The 20,966-nt window shown below is 35.2% G+C and overlaps 1 protein-coding gene across 1 annotated transcript in view; it reads right to left on the reverse strand.

Annotated features, from left to right (window-relative positions):
- Positions 1 to 20,966, reverse strand: part of USH2A (usherin) — a 1,130,853-nt gene that overhangs the window by 1,016,461 nt on the left and 93,426 nt on the right. Inside the window, exons 4-8 of the mRNA XM_074222669.1 lie at positions 14,356 to 14,419; positions 8,561 to 8,855; positions 6,213 to 6,397; positions 4,327 to 4,548; positions 2,366 to 2,459 (exon numbers count right to left, since the gene is read on the reverse strand). Coding sequence (XP_074078770.1) covers positions 2,366 to 2,459; positions 4,327 to 4,548; positions 6,213 to 6,397; positions 8,561 to 8,855; positions 14,356 to 14,419 — 860 coding nt within the window. The remainder of the gene's footprint in view (positions 1 to 2,365; positions 2,460 to 4,326; positions 4,549 to 6,212; positions 6,398 to 8,560; positions 8,856 to 14,355; positions 14,420 to 20,966) is intronic.

Raw genomic sequence — 20,966 nt, forward strand, 5'->3', positions numbered from 1 at the left:
GATGCTTACTAGGTGTGTGACCTTGGGCAAGTCACTTAACCCTGATTGCCTCTTATCATCTCCAGTCATCTTGATTATATCTGGGCACTGGATTCAGATGCCTCTGGAAAAATTGAGGTTGATGATTTAGCACAGCACCCCCCTTACTCAAATCCAGTTCATGTGCTTGTCATGGCACCTCCCTGATGTCATGGTCTTCTTCGAGAATGAAAGAAGCATTATTAGTATAATAGGGAAAGGTGTCAGGAAATGTGAATAAGATTCTGTAATCTATTTTCAAACAATCAAACAGAGATTAAGGGAATCTAGGTGGCATACGTGGATAGACATTGGACTTGGAATCAGAAAGACTCATCTTCCTGAGTTCAAATCTGACCTCAGAAATTTATTGGCTGTGTGACCTTGGTAAGTCACTTAACCTGATTTACATCAGTTTCCTCATCAGTAAAATGAACTGGGGAAGAAAAAAAAAACTACTCCAATCTTTTTTAAGAAAAGTCCAATTGAAGTCATGAAGAATCAGACGTGACTAAAAATAATTTAACAATGACAATTTCGATAAAATCTAATTGAGAGATGAAGTGAATAAAAGAGCAAAAGGAAAACAACATCATTCATGACAAACAGAAATAAGATAACTTTTTTAGGGAAAATATTATCAGCCATTTGGAAATAATATCTTATGCAATTCTCAAAATAGTTCCATATCTTACAATTACTAATAGCAATATTAACTTGAGTCATAAAACACTGTGGACCATGAGTGTATGTGTGTGTATATATGGGTAAGTATGCATGCATTTAAATATTCTTTCTGGAAACTGTATTCCTGCAGCTACTAAAATTAGGTATAAATAGAATAGACAACTATCTGTCTTGATAGTTCTATCATAATATTCTGTAGGAAAAAGACATAAAAGTCAAATACTTCATAAGAAAAAATATTTTCAATTCTAGGATTCTAACCAGCATGCCAAATGCTTTTATCATTAGATCACCTGGGCACTGAACAAGAGACGTACCCTACCTATTAGCATTTTAAGAGGAATCATTTCCCACAAAATACAGTAATTCAAGGGTATTTGGTGTTTTATTACCACTAATTGTCTCTTCTTAATATCATAAGATTCAAAGCCTAGTCCAAGTTCCTTTTGGGAATTTGGGAAGTCAAACCAAGAGACATTGTTACAACAGTACCAAGTAGAAGGGTTAGAATTTGAACTTAGATCTTCTTTCTGACAATAAATGCTTTGTTATTGCCTCCACACCATATTCCATTCCTAAGACCAGTGAAAAGAAATCAGATTTTCTGACTTTTAAAAACATCTCATTTCTCTTTTTAGATCTTTTGTCTCCACTGCATCAAAGTAACAATGAGAAGATTATATCTAAGTTATGAAAACTGTTTTCTGTCTTCCCAAATATATTACAAGCTTCAGGTAGGAACTGGGCTTTTTCTTCTTTAGTGTTTAGCTCAAAGTCTTAATAAACATTGGGATGATGATGATAATAATGATGATGATGATGATGATGATGATGATGACAGCCATGACATGCTCAGAAGGGACCCCATACCCTACCACTGAGGAATAGTAGGGGTTAAAAATGATAGTCAATTGAGTCTGTAATTTTTGAATAATCATAATAAAATTGCTTTTTAAATTTGTATAATGAACAAAAGAAGTAAAATAATTAAAAAAACAGTATTTGACTTAAAATTATTTTATGGTTCCCTTTGCATACTTAGAAGTTCGGGTTTCTTAGCAAAGAAACTTTTTAAAGGCAAGAACCATTTCTATAATTTTGCTTAATACTGTTTAGGATATATAACAAGGACATGTTTATCTGAGTACATGGGTACTTTAAAACAAACTAAAAAACAAGTGATGACAATAAGATAGATAATAAAAAGAGAAATTCATTCAAATTTAGCTTCAATGATACCTGCTTTTATGTCATTAAAACAATAAAATGTTTATTTAAGATAAGTATTTTTCTCTATAAGATATACAAGAAATCAAGGGAATAAAAAAATTTTAATGGTTTTGAAATTTTAAAATATTTTAATAAGAACCTTACCTTTTGTGTTCATATTCCAATCATTTACACTCATACTTAGATATAGAGGAAAATATGTTGAATTTCTATTAAAAATTGACTCAAGGGGCGGCTAGGTGGCGTAGTGGATGAAGCACTGGCCCTGGAGTCAGGAGTACCTGGGTTCAAATCTGGTCTCAGACACTTAATAATTACCTAGCTGTGTGGCCTTGGGCAAGCCACTTAACCCCGTTTGCCTTGCAAAAAACCTAAAAAAAAAATTGACTCAAACATAGAGCTCATTCTATTCACAAAAGAGAGAACTCACATTCTGTCCTTCAGTGTAGCTTTCCTGGGAGCAGAGGCATCGATATGGTTTGCTAGCCATGTCACAGTCATTGGCATGACCATGACAATTACATCTGTGAATAGAAACATTTGATGATTGCCAATAAAAATCAACACTGATTTCAATCTAGTTCAAACCTGTGTACCCACATAGGGAAGTGAATGAATGCCATATAAAAAGAAATCTCCAAATTACATTTCTCAAATTATTTCAGCAGTTTTATAAGTGTACCAATCGTCAATATCATTTTGCATGAGAAGAGAGAAAATATGGAATTAAGGACTTAAATTCAAAAAAATACTATATTCATATATGATATACATAAGTACATAGAATCTGGTTTAGGCTATGAAGGGAATTCTCACAAGGAGAATTTCCCCCATCAAGTTGTGGCTATTGATGTAAACAATTAATTGAGTTAGTCACTTAATAGCAAAATTCTAGGTAGTAAGGTAATGCAGTGCCTAGAGTGCCAGCCCTGGAATCAACCTGAGTTTAAATTCGTTCTCAGACACTTGACCATTACTAGCTGTGTGACCCTGGACAAGTCACTTAACTCTGTCTTACATCCAGGACCATCTCCAGTCATCCTGATCCATATCTGGTCACTGGATGCAGATGACTCTAGAGGAGAAAGTGAGGTTTAGCACAGCATCCCCTCATTCAAATCAATTCATGTGCTTGTCATGGCATGTCCTCCATGATGCCATGGTCTTCTTCAAGAATGAAGGACAAACATTACTTAAATCCTGGGGAGCCACCAAGTTTCTCCAACTGGTAGGTATCAAAGATTGAATTTTAATTTAGCTATTCCTAACTCCAAACCTAACCTCTATAAACTTAGGATGTCAGACAAACTGTTCCACCTTTCCCCCTTCTCTTGAACATATCTAAAAGGATGCTGACACTGTCACCTAGAGAACACGTGCTCTAAGTCTTTCATTTAACAAAGAAAGAAGAGCTTTAATTTCCCTCACTCCTCGACTAAGTAACATCTTTGAAAACAGGAACCAGAATCCAAATCTTTTGGCTCTGAGTGTAGGGCATGATTCACTGTATCATGCAAATGGACTCTGGGTACAACAAAAGTTGCTAAGTATTCAAGAATTTCCAGCTGAATGGTAAGATTCCTTAAGATTACCTTCCATCTTTGCAATAAATTTTTAATTCCAGTGGTTTTAAAAAAAATCCACAATCACATTTGATTTGGCTAATATGTAAAGCAATCCCAAATGGAATTTATGGTGACAAATTCATTGGCACAAGACCAAACTGACTTCATAGACAATTGATCATTTCAGAGCAAGTCAGAGTTGAAAGCAAGACACAAAATATCCTTATCATGGGAAAAATTCTCAAAGTTTCAGAAAGAAATTTAACTTTGGCTTTTGGAATATGAGTGTCTGGAGATCACTAAGGGTTCATGTATAAGAAGAAATTAAGTGAAGGATGGAGGGGGAGGAGAAGTAATCAAGGAGAAACACCAGAGAAATAAAAAAAAAGAAAAGAAAGAGAAGAGAAACAAAGTGGGGAGAATAAGGGAAAAGAAATAGTAGAAGGGAGCAAAGCTCAAGGTAAAGGATGAAAAGTTCTCAAAAAGGGGGAGGAGGTGAAGGAAGTAGATAAGTCAAGGTAAGACAACTATACTTGACAAAATAAGACATTTCTAAGATAAGAAATGAAATTAGATACTTGACTAAGTTCTAGCAGTTGAAGAGAGGGACAACTCTGGAGACATGCCACATCAGTTTACCATAAGAGTTTTCCTAGAGAGCTTCTAGCAAAATGAATATATGGGACTAAGTTTAATGAGATTCCAGTCAGGTAGAATTTATGACTTAAGTACAACTGATACTAACTATTTTTATATAACCTAAATTCAAACTGTCATTGAAATTACAGTTCATAATCAGAAGAGAAATAGTTTCAATGAATATTACCTGCCACTGATGATAATTTCACTTACTCCGTAGTATCTGTGTCTGAAGTTAACAGAAGACTCATTTGTATAATATTGACCAAGGAGATGAATCTTTATTTGGGTAGCTTTTACAAACTCTTGGAGAGAAGGGGTCTTGTAGAAATTATTATATCCAGGTCGATGATTTGGTTCAGGTGTCAAGATACTAAATGTGATGTTACCATGAGAGTATGGGGTGAACCTATGGATGAGAAAAATGCAAATATACTGAAAATCCCTTTCCTATTTTGCACAAAATAAAGCATTCAACCTAAAGGAAAGGTTATAACTTCAAGAAAATTTTAAAATTCTTGACATTTAAAAACTGCAGATTTCCCAATATTTTATAGTCAAATCAGATAGGAAAAAAACTTTATAACACTTTCTCAGGGTCATGATTTTATCTTCAAGAAAGGGAAATAAAAGTTTTCTTTCACATTTGTCCTTATTATTTTAATAATTAGGAATATTTATTTTTGTCACTTTAGCAAATTCATTGTGTCCAGTTATCAAGCATCACATTTTAGTAAATAATTTAGAGCCTCTATGTTATTTTGTCATCAGATTGCAGGAATTTTTCATATTTAAGTCAGGGCTGCCAGACTTAGTTTTAGGTACTTAATCTGAAAATATAGGTTTGGTGACTTACACCACATAACAGAGGTAACCACAGATCCTTAAAGGTTATAGCAATGGAGAATATTCAAAGCACCCTAATTCCAGAAGGTTCTAACAACCTGAAGAAGTTTCAAGTATTGCTGTTGTAAAGCTCTTGTGTACCGTACCTTCATCTAAGAACCAGATAATGAAATTCTATGAGGCTCATCCCCAGAAATTTGGCCGCAATAACCTATAAAAACCAGCTAATAAAGTGCAGAGTAGATGTGACTTACATCAGTGATAGGATTGCCCTTCTGGTACCTTAGAAATATATTTCTTGTAAGTATGATAAAAACCTTATCAAAAGTGTGAAAAATATGACCGAACGTTCAGGCATTGGACTGTAAGTACTAAATCACGTTAATGATAGAAGATATACAAATCTCCTTTGGAGAGCTCACTTTGTTGACAATATTTGCTTAGGATCTGACCTGACAAAGGAGGGATGAACTAGATCTTAATAGAGTCTTTGACTTCTGTAACATACATGTTTCATGGAACTCTGATGTTTCACATAAAATTAAGGATCCATAAAAACATTTCCTTGCTATCATTTCCCTTCTGAAATATTAAATATGAAACCATATATATATGCATCAACATTATCATGAATAGTATATAGTAATTTACATACATATATATCATGTATAGTGCTTTTCTGTTTTCAATGGCCTTAATTTCCTTTATGTTGTGCTCAAATACCCCAAGTCCTTTGGAGATATTCAATATTCCCAGGCTTCCTAGACAAGGACTTATTAATTTCTTCATGTCTCAAAGAGACATATGGCCAAATTAATTTGAAAGATATTCACTTAAGTCATTTGCAGTTCTAAGCTAAAATCTGTTCACCAGTACCAATAACAAACCACCCACACCAACACCACCTTAATGTAGTGATTACTATGTACAAGGCACTGTGTTAAGTGTTTTAATTATTTTCTCATTTCATCCCCCAAAACCCTGGAGGGTAGGCGTTATTATAAAGCCCACTTTACAGATAAAGGAAACTGAGGCAATTAGATTAAGTGCTTGACCTAGGCTCACATGGCTAGTAAGTGTTTGAGGTGGCATGTGAATTCATTTCTTCCTGACTCCAGGTCAAGCACTCTATTCACTGAGTCACCTAGCTGCCTCAATTAAAAGAAAAATAAGCACACAACAAAAACAAACCAAACGGTATGGTTTTTTTATATTTTTTTTTCATACTTAGGAAGCTGAAGGCAATTGACAGAGTCAGGATCTTTCAAATGGCCATTGTTTATCATTCCAAAATCATTGCAGTTTCTAGCAAAATATTGCCAGTCCTCCCAGTTTAAGTGATCCATCTTTTTCCTTTGAATTCGGACTCCAGTTGGTTGTGGACTAAAGAACCAAAGGATAATGTAAAAAACCTGTAAAGGAATAGTTCATTAAATATTATATAACTGAAATTTCTAAGTTTGATGCATCAGTATAAACCCGAGTACATTATATTCTTCCATTATATCTCACTTCTAATCAATGACATCAAAAATTTAAGAGCTATTGAGTCTATTGGTTACATGTAATCCCTATCTTGGGTCAATCAATAAACATTTATTAAGTGCCTATTTTGTACCAGGTACTTTTGTTCAGGTTTTCAAAGTGAGAGAACCTTATTGTGATCCAAAAAGAAACTCAGAATGGTCAATTCATATTTGCAACTCAAATATTATTAAAAAGGGAAAAGACTTTAATACATTTTCTAAATAAGAAAACTGAGGGTCAAAAAGATGACCAAAAAACCATAACAGGTTAGAGGAAGAACTGCAAATTGAACTCCAGGTTTCTTAAATAAATGTCCAGTATTCCTTCTCCCAAAGCAAGTATAAATACCATGAAAGTATGTCTGTCAGGTATTTTATTTAAAGTGGTCTTTTGGATTAAGCACTTCACTGAATTCATCCACTAGGACTATAAGCTAAATCAGTTTCCTTTCAACATTTCAAAAATAATCAGATCTCCCTTTATTACTAACCTACCAAGTGACCTTAGCCAAGTCATCTTGTCTACTTCAAGTCTCAGTTTCCTCAACTATAAAATGAAAATCAAATTTGTTCCAGACATCACATAGAGTTGTTAGAAAAAGAAGTGAGAGGGGCAGCTAGGTGGCACAGTGGGTAGAGCACTGGCCCTGGGGTCAGGAGGACCTGAGTGCCAATGTGACCTCAGATACTTAATAATTAACCTAGCTGTGTGACCTTGGGCAAGTCACTCAACCCCACTGCCTAGCAAAATTAAAAAGAAAAAACAAAGAAAGAAAAGGAAGTGAGAATTACATATGGTGGAAATGTTTTGTAATTATAGAGAATGTATTCATTTTCTTCATTTTCCCACAATCCCTTGTTCATTGAGAAGTATTCTCAGAAACATGTGCATAAACCTGAAATGAGATGGCATTATTTGAAATAATCTCTGGGGCCTTGAGGAAGTAATACAGTTATAAAAAAGGCAAGAATAGTAGCACATGTGAGTCTGACATAGATGGCAGAGTGATACAGTAGAATTATGGGTGGCAAAGTCATTGGGTGACAGGATTTAATGGATATAGGAGATGGAATAAAAGAAAACCCATATTGCAAAAGAAGTGGCTTCAATCTGTCCTTGGCAACCAAACTCTGGTATTCTATCTGAAATATAATAATAACCATGAGAGTTGTGGCAAGAGGTTTCAGTTTTTCTTCAGCCCCCAAGGAGTCAGTATTCTTTAACTTAAAAATAATAACAATGATAGATAGCATTTATCTATTTGCAAAGTCCTTTATGGATATTCCATTTTATTTTTACAACTCTAGGAGGTTTTAAAAATCCAGATTTTACAGATGAGGAAACTGAAGCAGGAAGCTGTTAAATGACTTGTCCTGGTTCAAAAAATTAGAAAGCACCTAAGACAGGATTTGAAAACTCAGTCCCTTCTGACTCTAGGTGCAGTGCTCTATCCTCAGAGCCTCCTAATTGCAACAACAATTATACTTTCAACTTGGTAAAGAAGATAACTTTGGATTCTAAGTTACTGGAAACATGCATTTGATCTTAATGTAACCCTACTATACTAAGCTGTAGATGCAGGGAAATTAAATCAGAAGTTAACTTTACTCCTCTGAGGGTATGAAAAAGGGCAATCACTTATGTGTAGAGTGTTTACTAATCACTTGATTTAATTCATTGTTATTTACTTTTCTATTCTATTATATAATACTGTTTTCTTGCCTTTGAATTCATACTATTTAACCTAGGGTGGTCTCAAGTCCTAATTCTGAATACTTGATGACCTATACAGGTATTCTGACCTTGGTGTAACTAAAACAGGATGGATGCCACATAAGGTTAAAGCTTTCTATAAATATCAAGTATTCTTTTTACAATATAGGTTTGGAATATGAAACATTTCTAAAAATATAGCCATTATATCCCTGCAGAACCTTTTAATTCACAATTTTTATTTCCTATAGGTTTTTTTAAGGAATCAAATGCTTATTTGGCTAATTCTATTCCCAGCTGCTATTGATACAAGGAAAAAAAGTTCATCTAATTACCTGGTATTGTCCATTTTCCAAATCTATTGTAATTGCCACTCCATTTTCAAGCTCAGTCAAATTTTTAAATACATGAGAAATCCATGAAGTCCCAATATCATTATCATTGATGTAAGAGAGAGGATGAGCTTCAGGATTCAGCCTCAAAACTCTATCATTGGTTGTGTCATCTGCATCATTAGGGAGGCAGTACCGCTGCACCAAAGGATGGACTCGCGGGTGGCTGACAGGGCAACGACACTCTGTCTGGGTGTGCAAATAGAGTAATTCTCCAGAGAAAACTTCCATAATGTCTCTACAGAGACCACAAGAAAGACAGTCAATCAAGGGCATGACAAAACAGTTCAACAAAGAATAGAACTTCTAAAAGCAGGTATTAAAATAAGCTACTTTTCATATAATAATGGAATTGTTAGGAATCAATTTAACTTCAATAATTTGCCACACATAAAAAGAAAGCAAAAATAGCTCTGAAGAATGCAGCCAGTATGACAATATAGTAATCAGAACAGCTAAACAACTGTAACCAAAAAAAAAAATGGCAATTCACTAATTAACAGAAACTTAGACAGAGATCACCAGTGACATTTCCAAATACAGTATCTTGGACTCTTTTTCAGTCAACATCATCTGCAATTTTTATCCATGAAGAAACATGTCATAATAAAAAGCACATGAGAATCTGGAATCAGGAGAAACCTTGGCTCAAATCTTTACTCTGATACAAATTTTATGAAGGCAGAAGAGGGTTTGACTATAAAATGATGCAAAACTGGGAGGAATAAGCTAAGTTTATGCTTAATGGGGCCATGAAGGAAGCATAGCTTCCATGAAAAAGATGACAGTATCACTATCTTCTGCTATTAGCAAATCTGATCAGGAATATATACTGTGTTCAGTTCTTAGGAAGCAAACTAAGAAATGGGAGATGGTCCAGAGAAGAGTAATCAAGGGCTTGGAGAACATGTCAAAGAAGGATCAGTAGAAGGAAGGAAAATTGTTTAAGCAGGAAAAAAGAAAACTTGGGAATGGCAGAATAGCTACATTCAAATATTTGCAGGGATGTAATGTGGAGAAGGAATGATTTATCTTGTTCTTTATCAGAGAGCTGACTGGGAGCAATGAGAAGTTCCAAAGAGGTAGGTTTTAGATTTGATGTCATGGAAAACTTTTTTCCCACTGGAGATCTTTAAAAGGAGAATAGATCACCACTTATTGTACAAATTGCAATGAGGATTTTAGGGCGAAATGTCAGAATTACATTAATATTGAGTTCCCTTACCATTCTAAAATGTTGTTGCTCCATGATATATTATAATTACTAGCCTTTAAGTATTATTTTAAGGTTTGCAAAGCATCATATATGCTGGTATCTCATTTGAACCTCACACTAACCCTCTGAGCTAGCAGCTATTTTACCCCACTTTCTAGATGAGGAAACTGAAACCAATTGAAATCCAGCCAGATTTAGCATCTATTTATTCAGACAAACCAGTGTAGCTTTACTTTCCAAAAAAATCTAGGATACTAGTCTAGAATACTAAGATATGTCTCTGGAGGCTGTGCTGTGAATTTAATCTACCATTCTCCAGATCTTCAATATATAGCCTAACTGCAGTCTTGAAAAGGATGCACTGGAATTGCCTTCCACTCTTGTAGCCTCTTCTCACTAAATGACTCCTCCCAGAACTTCTATGTAAGAAGGGTACCCAGGCTAGCCAAATCTCATTTTTCTCCATGATATACTCCAGACTACCATGCCCTCCACTCTAGCCAGGTATCTTCATCAACTCTCCCTCTCCCCACATCCACACCCACCCTTTTCAGTTTCCATTTATTTGCTATCTTCTTCCATTAGAATGTAAGCTCCTTGAGGGCAGAATCTATTTTTCTGCTTGTATTTTCATTCCAGATATTTAGTATAATGTTTATCATTATTCCTTTCATTTCTAAGTACCCAGAAGTGATCCACTTAAAAACTTACTCTAAAATTTTTGATATAATCTCTATGAAGCTAATCATGGTCAGGTGGTACAGTGGATAGACATCTGGACCCAAAGTGAGGAAGATCTAAGTTCAAAGTTGACCTCAGACACTAGCTGTGTGCCTTGGAACAAGACACATCTTCATTTGTCTCAGTACCCTCATCTGGAAAATGGAGATATTAGTAGCACCTTATCTCACAGTATTATTGCAGAGATCAAACAAGAGAATTTATGCTAAAACTCTTTTTCAGTCTTAAAGCACTGTAAAAGTTCTATTACTATCTACTTTCCCTTTTTTAAAGATTAAGAAAATTGGGGGGGGGGCAGTTAGGTGGCACAGTGGATAGAGCACCGACCCTGGAGTCAGGAAGACCTGAGTGCAAATCCCACCTCAGACACTTAGCTGTATGACCTTGGGCAAGTCACTTAACTCCATTGCCTTAAATAAATTTTTCAAAAACAAAGATTAAGAAATTTTTTTCAATATATGATCTTCTAGATTATCTTCTTCTCAAAGACCCACCATAATTATGTGACCATATTATCACCCAGTAACCTAACATGATGCCCTGTCTCATAAGAGGACCATATACATCTGAACCAGAATAAGCAGACATCACAAAAAGAGGTCAAAATCAGAGAGATGCATATAAAATAAAGCCAAACTCTTAGTGGAAGCATGAAATAAGGTAGGGGCAGAAGAGAAGAAAGATCCCAGGAATTCTCTAGATACAAGAAGTATAGATAATTCATTTACGTCTCCCTCCACCCTGCCTAACATACCAGGAAGGCAAAATGGTCATTTCTTCACTACCCCCCCCAAAGCAGGCCAGCTTCTAATACCTGTATCTCATTGACTGGTATAATGAGGACTATATTCCTCAACTAAGGTTCAGAAAAATGAGATGTTTTGTTCAGGGTGTCACAGTTACTTATTGATAAAGTCTGAACTCAAATCCAGGTCTCTGATTGCCTCATGCAATGAGGCATAAATGTCTATTTTTCGCTATACAATATCACTTTTTCAAACAAAAGGGAACACATTCACAGGGTGGTAGGAACACTAAAATGAATACAAACTGGTCACTTTCATATCTTTTGCAGCAGACATGTCATAGTTATTAATCGGATCATGAGTGGCTATAATTAAACATCAACATATTGTGACTATTTTTACTCATTTAGAGTAATTGCTGTAGTGATACTACTATAGTAAGAGTTCATTTATTCCATTTATTTGGTTTATTTATAATAACAGCAATATGAAAAATACCCGATGGAGAATTTCTACACCAGGTACCTTTCATCCATACTTATTTCTCAATGATTTTTCACATGTGCCTGAAAGGAACTGGGGCCAGGGCCACATGCCAATGTCTCTACTTGTGATTCATCACTGCAGATCTTGGCACCCTGAGTTTCTCTCCTGGCCCTATATCCCATATATACTGCCAGCAGAAAAAGGGTGGAGGGGAACCAGTAAGTAATTTTTTTTTCACCAATAGCCCACATACTTGTCCTACATAAGAATTAGGATCAATTGGATACAGAATCCTCAACCCAATGTGATTTCCAATTTTCTCAAATTGTTAATTGTATTAACCAGATATTATAAAGAGAGAAAAAGATGACATATATGCTTCCACTGAAAAAAAAAAAACAGTCCTAGCAGGTAAGTTTTTCATTTGATAATCAGTTTTACTAAATCTCATCATTTCCTATAAATTACAATAATAGGTTTACTCAGTATCAAAGTGGATCAAAAGAGATCTCATAGTTCAATACTTTCTCTCAAGAGAACTTCATCTGGGGGTGGCTAGGTGGCACAGTGGATAAAGCACTGACCCTGAAGTCAGGAGTACCTGCGTTCAAATCTGGTCTCAGACACTTAATAATTAGCTAGCTGTGTAGCCTTGGGCAAGCCACTTTAACCCCATCTGCCTTGCAAAAAACCTAAAAAAAAATTTTTTTTTAATCATACATACCAAAAGGAGAACTGTAGAACATATTTAGAAATTCATGCAAAGGCAAAGTTAAACAGGGAGGGGAAAAAAAAATCTTTTCTTTAAATTGTGTTCTGGTGCCCATTATGTTTAATCAGCCTTTGATTATATTCAGTAATAAAAGGTTTTCACTAACCAGTCTTCAGTAGTAGATTGTAAGTTTCTTGAGGGCAGTGTCACAAAATAAGTTTCAAAACAAAATTAACTTTAGGGGCGGCCTAGGTGGCATAGTGGAGAGAGCACCAGCCCTGGAGTCAGGAGAACCTGAGTTCAAATTCAGCCTCAGACACATAATAATTACCTACCTGTGTGGCCTTGGGCAAGTCACTTAACCCTATTGCCAAGCAAAAACTAAAAACAAAAAAACAAACAAAAAAATTAACTTTCATGGAAATGCAGTCTAATGGAACGGGAACTGAAACTTTCTTCTTCCAGTGATTCTCAAACTTGGAAAGCTTATATCCAACACAGATAATTTGCATGTGAATTGTTAGCTATCTTCAATTGTTAAACAGTACATTTTATAAAAGTTTATTTAATATTTTCTTTTTCCCTAATTATATGTAAAAACAAAATTTAGCATTTTGTTTTACAACTTTTGAGTTCCAAATTTTCTTTCTTTCTTCCTTCCTTCCTCTCTCCCTACCTCCCTCATTGAGAAAGTTAACAATTTGATGAGTAAGTCACTTTAACCACTGTGGATAAAGAGCTTGGGCTTAAGTATTTGAAACTTAAGTATTTATTTAGCAGCTACTATGTGACAGACACTATGTGGAGTGCTTTACAAATATAATTTCATTTGATTCTCACAACACCCTGAGAAGTGGTGATATTATTTTCCCCATTTTTTCCCTTTAAGGAAACTGAGGTAGATAGGTAAGACTTGCTTAAGTGACTTGGCCTGGGGTTACACAGTTTGTTAAATGTCCGAAGCTGAACTTGAACTAAGTTCTTCCTGATTCCTGGTCCAGTTCTCTATCCATGGTACCATCCAGATACCCAGGTCAAAGATATAAGGACAAAATGTCTCTGTCCTCAGGGAACCTATAGGCTATTGTGGAAAGGGGAGCAGGATATCAATTATATCAAGGTGAAGAACATCTGGTCTGTGGGTCATTTGGTCTAGTGCTGCCACTGCAACTATAGGTCAGACTCAAAATTCAATAAATCTAAAAGCTTTTAGGGGTGAATTAAATGCTTGATCAAATATAATAGGTGAATGATGTTATAAATATCCAAATGACCCTTGATAGAAAAAAAGGTTTCCCATCCCTGAATTATATAATAAACTTCATGTAACTCAACCTTCTTTTCTCCAAGAAAAAGAAGCCTTTAGTCTTTCCTCGCTTTCCTCATATTCTTCCTTTAAGTCAAAATGTCTTAAGCATTCTCATCATTTCAAATTCCTAATATGGAGAGAAACTTACTCAATGAAATGGTTCTAAAAGGGAAAGCTGACAACTTCATAAAAAAATCATTAAGAGTTATTTCCCACAAACTATACAAAAAATATTTCAATACACTACACCAAATACTATAACATAGCTTTTTCTAACTTGAGTTTTCCTGGAGAAAGTCCTTTGTCAAGCATTTGATCAATTGCGTATTTTAAAGCATTACCCAGTGGAGTAAGGTGGGGGAACAGCCACAGACTAGAGCCCAGAGCAAACACGGTAAACATTAATTATGTGATGTTTGCAAGATACTGTAAAGATGAAAAATGCTATAATTTTCAGTCTATTCTTATTTAAGTGAATTCAGCATTTATTCACATCCTTCTGGAGCTTACAAGATTGTTCCTGTTTACCTGTTTGGAAGAGCCACTTGGTATAATCGAAAATCTTGCATTCTTCCAATAAATTGTTCTGAACCTGCAGAAATACATATATTACAGATTATTCCATTCTTACATAGCAAGGTGGGGGGCATCAAATTGAAATATCTTTAGAGGCATAGTAATGAAACATATTCATGATACATCTACCTTTTCACTGTTTCCTATCAGATTCTTACAGACTTAAGCATTCCAATATATATCATTGAATAGTCAATCATATGTGAGACATCTTTGCAAGGACAATAATGATCTTTTCTGTAAGTAATGAAATTTAGAAGGCTCCTCACTAAGATTTTCACTGATTCATGACAGTCAATGGATTTATACCTAAAAGGGTCCTTACAAATCATCTATCACAATCCTTTCTTTTGACAGTTAAAAACATGAGGAAATGACACACCCAAGTTCACAAAGATAATAAGTAAAAAGATTCCTCTAACTCAAAATGTGACATGGTCTATCTCCAAGAAATACTCATAAAGGTAAATAAGGAATAGTAAAAAAGATCTTCTTCAGAAAAAAACTGCTTGCCATAATTTTTATTTCATTACTATCTTCCTTTCTCAACTTCATGAGTATTTGTTACTTCCAAAATTCTCTATATAAATAAGTTGGTCTAGTTTAATCAATCTAAGTGAGTCCTGGGGAAATTACTAACTGAGAAGGTTATTTGGGATATAGCAGCAAGTGATGATTATTAAATAATTCAATAGACTGAAATAATAAGGGATGAAATTCACACTATAATTCCAGGGTGAGAACAGGAGAGAGAGAGAGAGAGAGAGAGAGAGAGAGAGGAGAGACAGCTAGAGACAGCAAGAGACAGAGACAGAAAAGAAGAAAAAGAAGAAAGAAGAAGAAGAAGGAGGAGGAGGAGGAGGAGGAGGGGGAAGATGGGAAGGAGAGGGAAGAGGAGTCAAAGGGGAGGGAGAGGAGGAAGAGCTGTCAACATCATAATCAGGGAACTAGGGCAACTGATTAAAAAAAAAGAAAGAAAGAAAGAAGGCAACGGCCTCCAATGGCCCCCAATAAGGGAACCAATCTCCCCCTTCTACTCTGAAGCTAAGTGTAAACAGTTTATAAAGCAGAAAAAAAATCAACTTTTATGTATTGGTTTTTAGGTTGACCTGTCCTTCTGCAGTCTGAGAGTTTTGTGTATTGGAAGAAGGGAAAAGAGAGGCATGTGAGACTTTTTTTGTGGGAAGTAGTTGATCTCTGGGATTTAATATTTATCCTGAACATAACTCTTCATTTTTGTTCTCTGATGTTTTATGTACTGATGGAGAATTTTTGCATACCAGACTACTGTAAAATCAAAGCCTACTGAAGAACTGGAAAAATATGAGCATCATAGAGGGAGTGTCAACAACAGCTTTGATACCCCTTCTGAGTCCTTCTCTATTCATTTGTCATTCATTAAGTGCTCAACATTTATGCAGCACTTATAGTTTACAGAACACTGTGCTAGGCACTGGAGTAGACATAAACTTCAAATGTTTCCTCAGACATATCATCTGCAACACTCACAGGACCCTCCCTGTTAGAGGTCCTTTGTTTTCAAAGAGCACTAAGGATATTACAAGATAAAGACATAACTTGCGTGTGAGATTTGGGAGAAAGAATGGAACAAATCATCAACTTAATACAATAGGGGAGAAACAAGGCAAATGTATCGAGGGCAAAAGCCCTTGGTTTTGTCAAGAATTTATTTTTCAAGATAGAATCTCAAAAGCAAAGAAAAGCACAGACCCCCTATAAGAAAACTTCAAAGAGCAATATGAAAGTTCATGGCTCCTAACCTTTCCATTAAAATGTCCAAATGTGAAAAAAGAATTCAATAACAAATCTTAAAGATCCATTTGTACCTTCTTTAATGAAGATACTCTGACTTTAAGGGAAACAGTCTGATGTAATTGGAGGCAACATGGCTTAGTGAATAGAACTCTAGACCCAAAAATCAGAAAGATCCTGCATCAGATACTTAAAAGCTTTGTGAGCCTGTCAAAGTCACATTTTTTTTTGCCCTCAGTTTCCTTTTCTCCAAAATAAACATATTAATAATTGCACTCCTGTGATCCAGGATCACTGTTTAAACAACAAAACCTATTTAAATAGAAGCTATTATTACCAAGAACACAGGAAACTTGGATTATAACAATTTCATTGCTAGTGTTTTTAATAATCAAAGTATCAAATAGAACAAAGCAAAATGATGAGAATTGGAGAGTTGGTCAAATCAAGGGCCAGTGCTGAAGCACAAGATCTAGGATCTATGACTTTAAATCATTACCAAAGATACATAAAGACATCTAGTGGGGAAATTAGCATCCAGAACTCACTCTTATTGATCAAAAAATAGAAATTATTCTAATCAAAAATGCTGTACTCCATTCCCCACAAAAATAGAAATTGATCTGACTCATGCTATATTAGAGTTAGAAAGAGCCCAAAAGGTCATTTAGTTCAAGTCCTTGATTTTACACTTGAAGTTTGATTCAGAAAGCCAATGTCATTAGCCCAAGGTCACAAAGCTTGTGAATGTCAAAGCCATATCTAGAAGCAAGGTCTCCCCATTATCATTCTAGTGTTCTTTTTCACTATACTATAATATGGTTGGAATCTATATCTCTAACAAAGCAGCCTAGAGAGATTCCTCTAAAGTCCTTGATAAATTGTGAATCATCTACTCAACAGCCAAGAATTATATTTTAGTAAGTGAGCTATATAAAAAAAAAAACCTCCAAGGACATGTGAAAAAAAGATGGGCCTTACTCACTCTTATCCTGGCTGCCAATTTTAATTTAAGTCCACAAGTGTTCTTTGGAACAAAATATTTTTAGGAGATGCTTTCTTGAAAAAATGCTCCTATGGCAAAGAAGGCCCAAGGAATGCATAGACATGACTCATATCAGCAGGAAGTCATTACTGACCATCCACAGACTAAGTAATGAGTTTAAGGAAGTAGAAGAACATTACAACCAGTTGCCACACCAAGTTTTGCACCATGGGGATAATTTGATTAAACAATCTAAGATATTAACCAAATGAAAACTGATTTGGAAAAGAATCAGTTTTCCATGGAAAGCGGTATTTATTGTCATAAATCACATGAAGAACAAACTGAGACCATTCATTGATTACAGGATCAAAATCATTAGTATTTTAAGATAAATATTCAGAGGAAACAAGATTTTTGTTCCTACAGCCCATTAGTCCTTAAACAGGTCTGCATCTATCTATATCTACTATATTCTACTGGCACCTAAAAAAATTGTTCTGACCTGTACTATCAAAAAGTAATAAGATTCCTACAGCACTAGTTTGAAATTTATGAGCACCATTATTTTTCCATCATTTCCCAGTACTTCTGAATATTGGAACAGACTAAACTTAACCCAAGAAATTCTCACACAATCAAGGTAATATCAGGAGAAAAAATATCTGTATTCTCAATAGAATGGGAGAAGAAAGCTGCCAATGAAGGCTTCATAGAGGAAGTAAAACAACTCAGACTTTGAAGAAGAAAGGGGAAAAGAGATAAGTTTGAGGGTTAAGTCATCATCACTAAGCCCTCTGCACATAACCTTGATTCTTTCTTCTTACCAAATTCTCATAGATTTTTACTTTGTCAACTAATTCTTTGGCATCTTCAATCACTTTCCCTATGATGCCATCTCTCTACAAACATGTTTATCTAAAAAAAGTTTCTCAACCTTGATATCACATAAAGGCACTGCATACATCTCTGGACATATACATTTATAATAATTCTACATATCTCTTTCCTTCTTTTCACCTAAAAGTTTATCTGATTGATCCATAATCTTGCCTTTTATTCCTATTTATTGGTATTGGGATTATAGATTGAAAGTTGTAGAGGGCTTTAGAGTTAATTAGTTATTTAGATCAAATATTTCATTTCAGGAAACTGAGGTTAAGAGAGGCTGACTGATTTGACAAGTGGTAGATGGCAGAAGATAACACAAAATTAAGGAACTTCTACATTAATGGATAGTAGGGCTTGAAATATGATATTCTGAAAGGCAAACGATCTTGGATGACAACCAAGAATCAACTACCCAGTGAAACTAAACATACTGATCAGGGGAAAAGATGGACATTCATTGAAATAGTGGACTTTGAGATTTTCTTGATGAAACAATCAGAGTTGAACAGAAAGTCTGATCTTCAAGTACAGGACTCAGGAGAAGCATAGAGATGATAAACTGGAAGGACAAATTATGAGGGATTTAATGATGTTGAGCTGATTGAAGATGAGATTGATAATTCTTGAACCTTCTCATTTAATAAGGCAGTTAGAAGGAGAATATATATAGATGAGGTACAAGAGGGGGCTGAATTTAAAGATATAATTTATTAAAACTAGGGAATTAATGGAGGATAAAGGAATGTACTAGGAGATGGGGAAAGGAGAGGTAGAATGGGATAAGTTATTTCCTAGAGGCAAGGAAAAGTTTTTGCAATAGAGTGGAAGAGGGGGAAGGTGAGGGGAAGTGAGTGAGTCTTTACTCTCATCAGAAGTGACTAGGAGAGGAAATAACATATACACATTCAATTGGGTATTGAAATCTATCTCACTCTAGAGGGAAAAAAAGAGAAAAAAGGATGAGAAAAAGGGGACAGGAGGAGGGGAGGGGAGTGTAGGTGATAGAAGAGAGGTACAACACATTTCTGAGGAGGGACAGGGTGAAAGGAGAGAGAGAGAGAACAGAGTAACTGAGGGTGGGGGGAGTAGGATGGAGGGAAATACAGCTAGCAATAGCAATTATGGGAAAAATATTGGAGCAATTTTTCGATGGACTTATGATAAATAATGAGATCCATTCCAAAGGAAGAGCTGATGGGATCTGAATACAGATTGCAGCACACTTTTTTTCCTTACTTTATTTTTTTTGAGGTTTCTCTTTCTTAGTGGGTTGGGAGCATTATGTTTACTTTTTCAACATGACTTTAATTAGTAATGTGTTTCATAGCTACACATTTTTTTTAGGTTTTTTTTTACTAGGCAAATGGGGTTAAGTGGCTTGCCCAAGGCCACACAACTAGGTAATTATTAAGTGTCTGAGGCCAGATTTGAACCCAAGTACTCCTGACTCTGAGGCTGGTGCTCTATCCACTGAGCCACCTAGCTGCCCCATAGCTACACATTTTTAACCTACACCAAGTAATTTGCTTTCTCAATGAGGGAAATGGGGACGGAGGGAGGAGGAGAATTTGAAACTCAAGGTTTTAAAAGTAAATGCTGAAATTTGCTTGTGCATGTAACTGGAGTAAAAAAACTTTTTAAATAAAATTAAATTTATTCTTAAGAAAAATAATCTTCTAAAGTTCTAAAGATGATTGTACCTCCAAGATGAAACACTTGCAGTGGATCTCCATTGCATACTAAATGCAGACCCAACTCCTTAGCCTGACAATAACACAGTCCATGATTTGATGCATGTCAGTATTTCATACAAACTCTCCTTCCTTTCATGTGCCCTACCAAAGCAGATAACTCATCATTCTTTAAACATAGCTATACTTTCTCAGTTCTATGTCTTCACTCATTTTGTCCATTTGTCCACCTGGAATTCTATTCATGCCACATTTCTACAGACCAAAATCTTGCTCATACTTCAACAAAGTTTACCTTAAACATACATACATACATATATATATATATATATATATATATATATATATATATATATATATATATAAAATAAAAGGATATCATGAAGTTTTTATGAACCCTTTTCCAATTGAAATCTCGGCTTTTAACTACTGAAGCATTATTATCTTTCTCTAAGCAGTCTATTTCTAAAATGCATTCATTCATTCTCCATCTTTACTCTTGAAATTTCTGGTTTCCTACAAAACTCAAATAGAGGGACTCCTTCTCTATGATACTTTTCCTGATCCCCATCCCCCTTACAAATGACCTTACACCTACTGTATATGTTCTACACATTTTTATATGAAGTCTCTCCTATTAAAATATAAGCATCTTGAAGGTAGAATCTGATTTGCTTTTGTCATCATATCCCAGAATTAGCATTTTACCTGGAACATCCTAATAGATGCTTGCTGATGGATTGTGGTTCTTGTTACATTTATTATATATTGTGTAATACTTTGCATCATATTTCATTTTATATTTCCCCCACTAGAACAGAGTACAGAAATCATGTGTTTAAGTCTCCCAGAATGCTGCCTATCATGTTGTTGTTGTTACAGGTGGTAGATGACCTCAGGCCTAGAGTGTTAGGAAGACCTGAATTCAAATCTAATCTCTGATACTTTTTAGCTACGTAACCATGGGCAAGTCACTTAATTCTATTTGCCTCAATCTATAATATGAACTGAAGAAGGAAATGGCAAATCACTCCAGTATGTTTGCTAACAAAGACCCAAATAAGATCATAGAGAATTAGACTTGACTAAAACAACTCCACAACAATATTTGAACCTCCCAGAGCAGTGCATGGAGATAGATGCTGTGTATAAGGAACATCAAGAAGGCCAACTTTACTGGATTATAGTGTACATGGAGGGGTATAATATGTAAGAAAACTGGA

The sequence above is a fragment of the Macrotis lagotis genome, chromosome 2 (assembly GCF_037893015.1).
Source record: "Macrotis lagotis isolate mMagLag1 chromosome 2, bilby.v1.9.chrom.fasta, whole genome shotgun sequence".
Taxonomy (NCBI): Eukaryota; Metazoa; Chordata; class Mammalia; order Peramelemorphia; family Peramelidae; genus Macrotis; species Macrotis lagotis.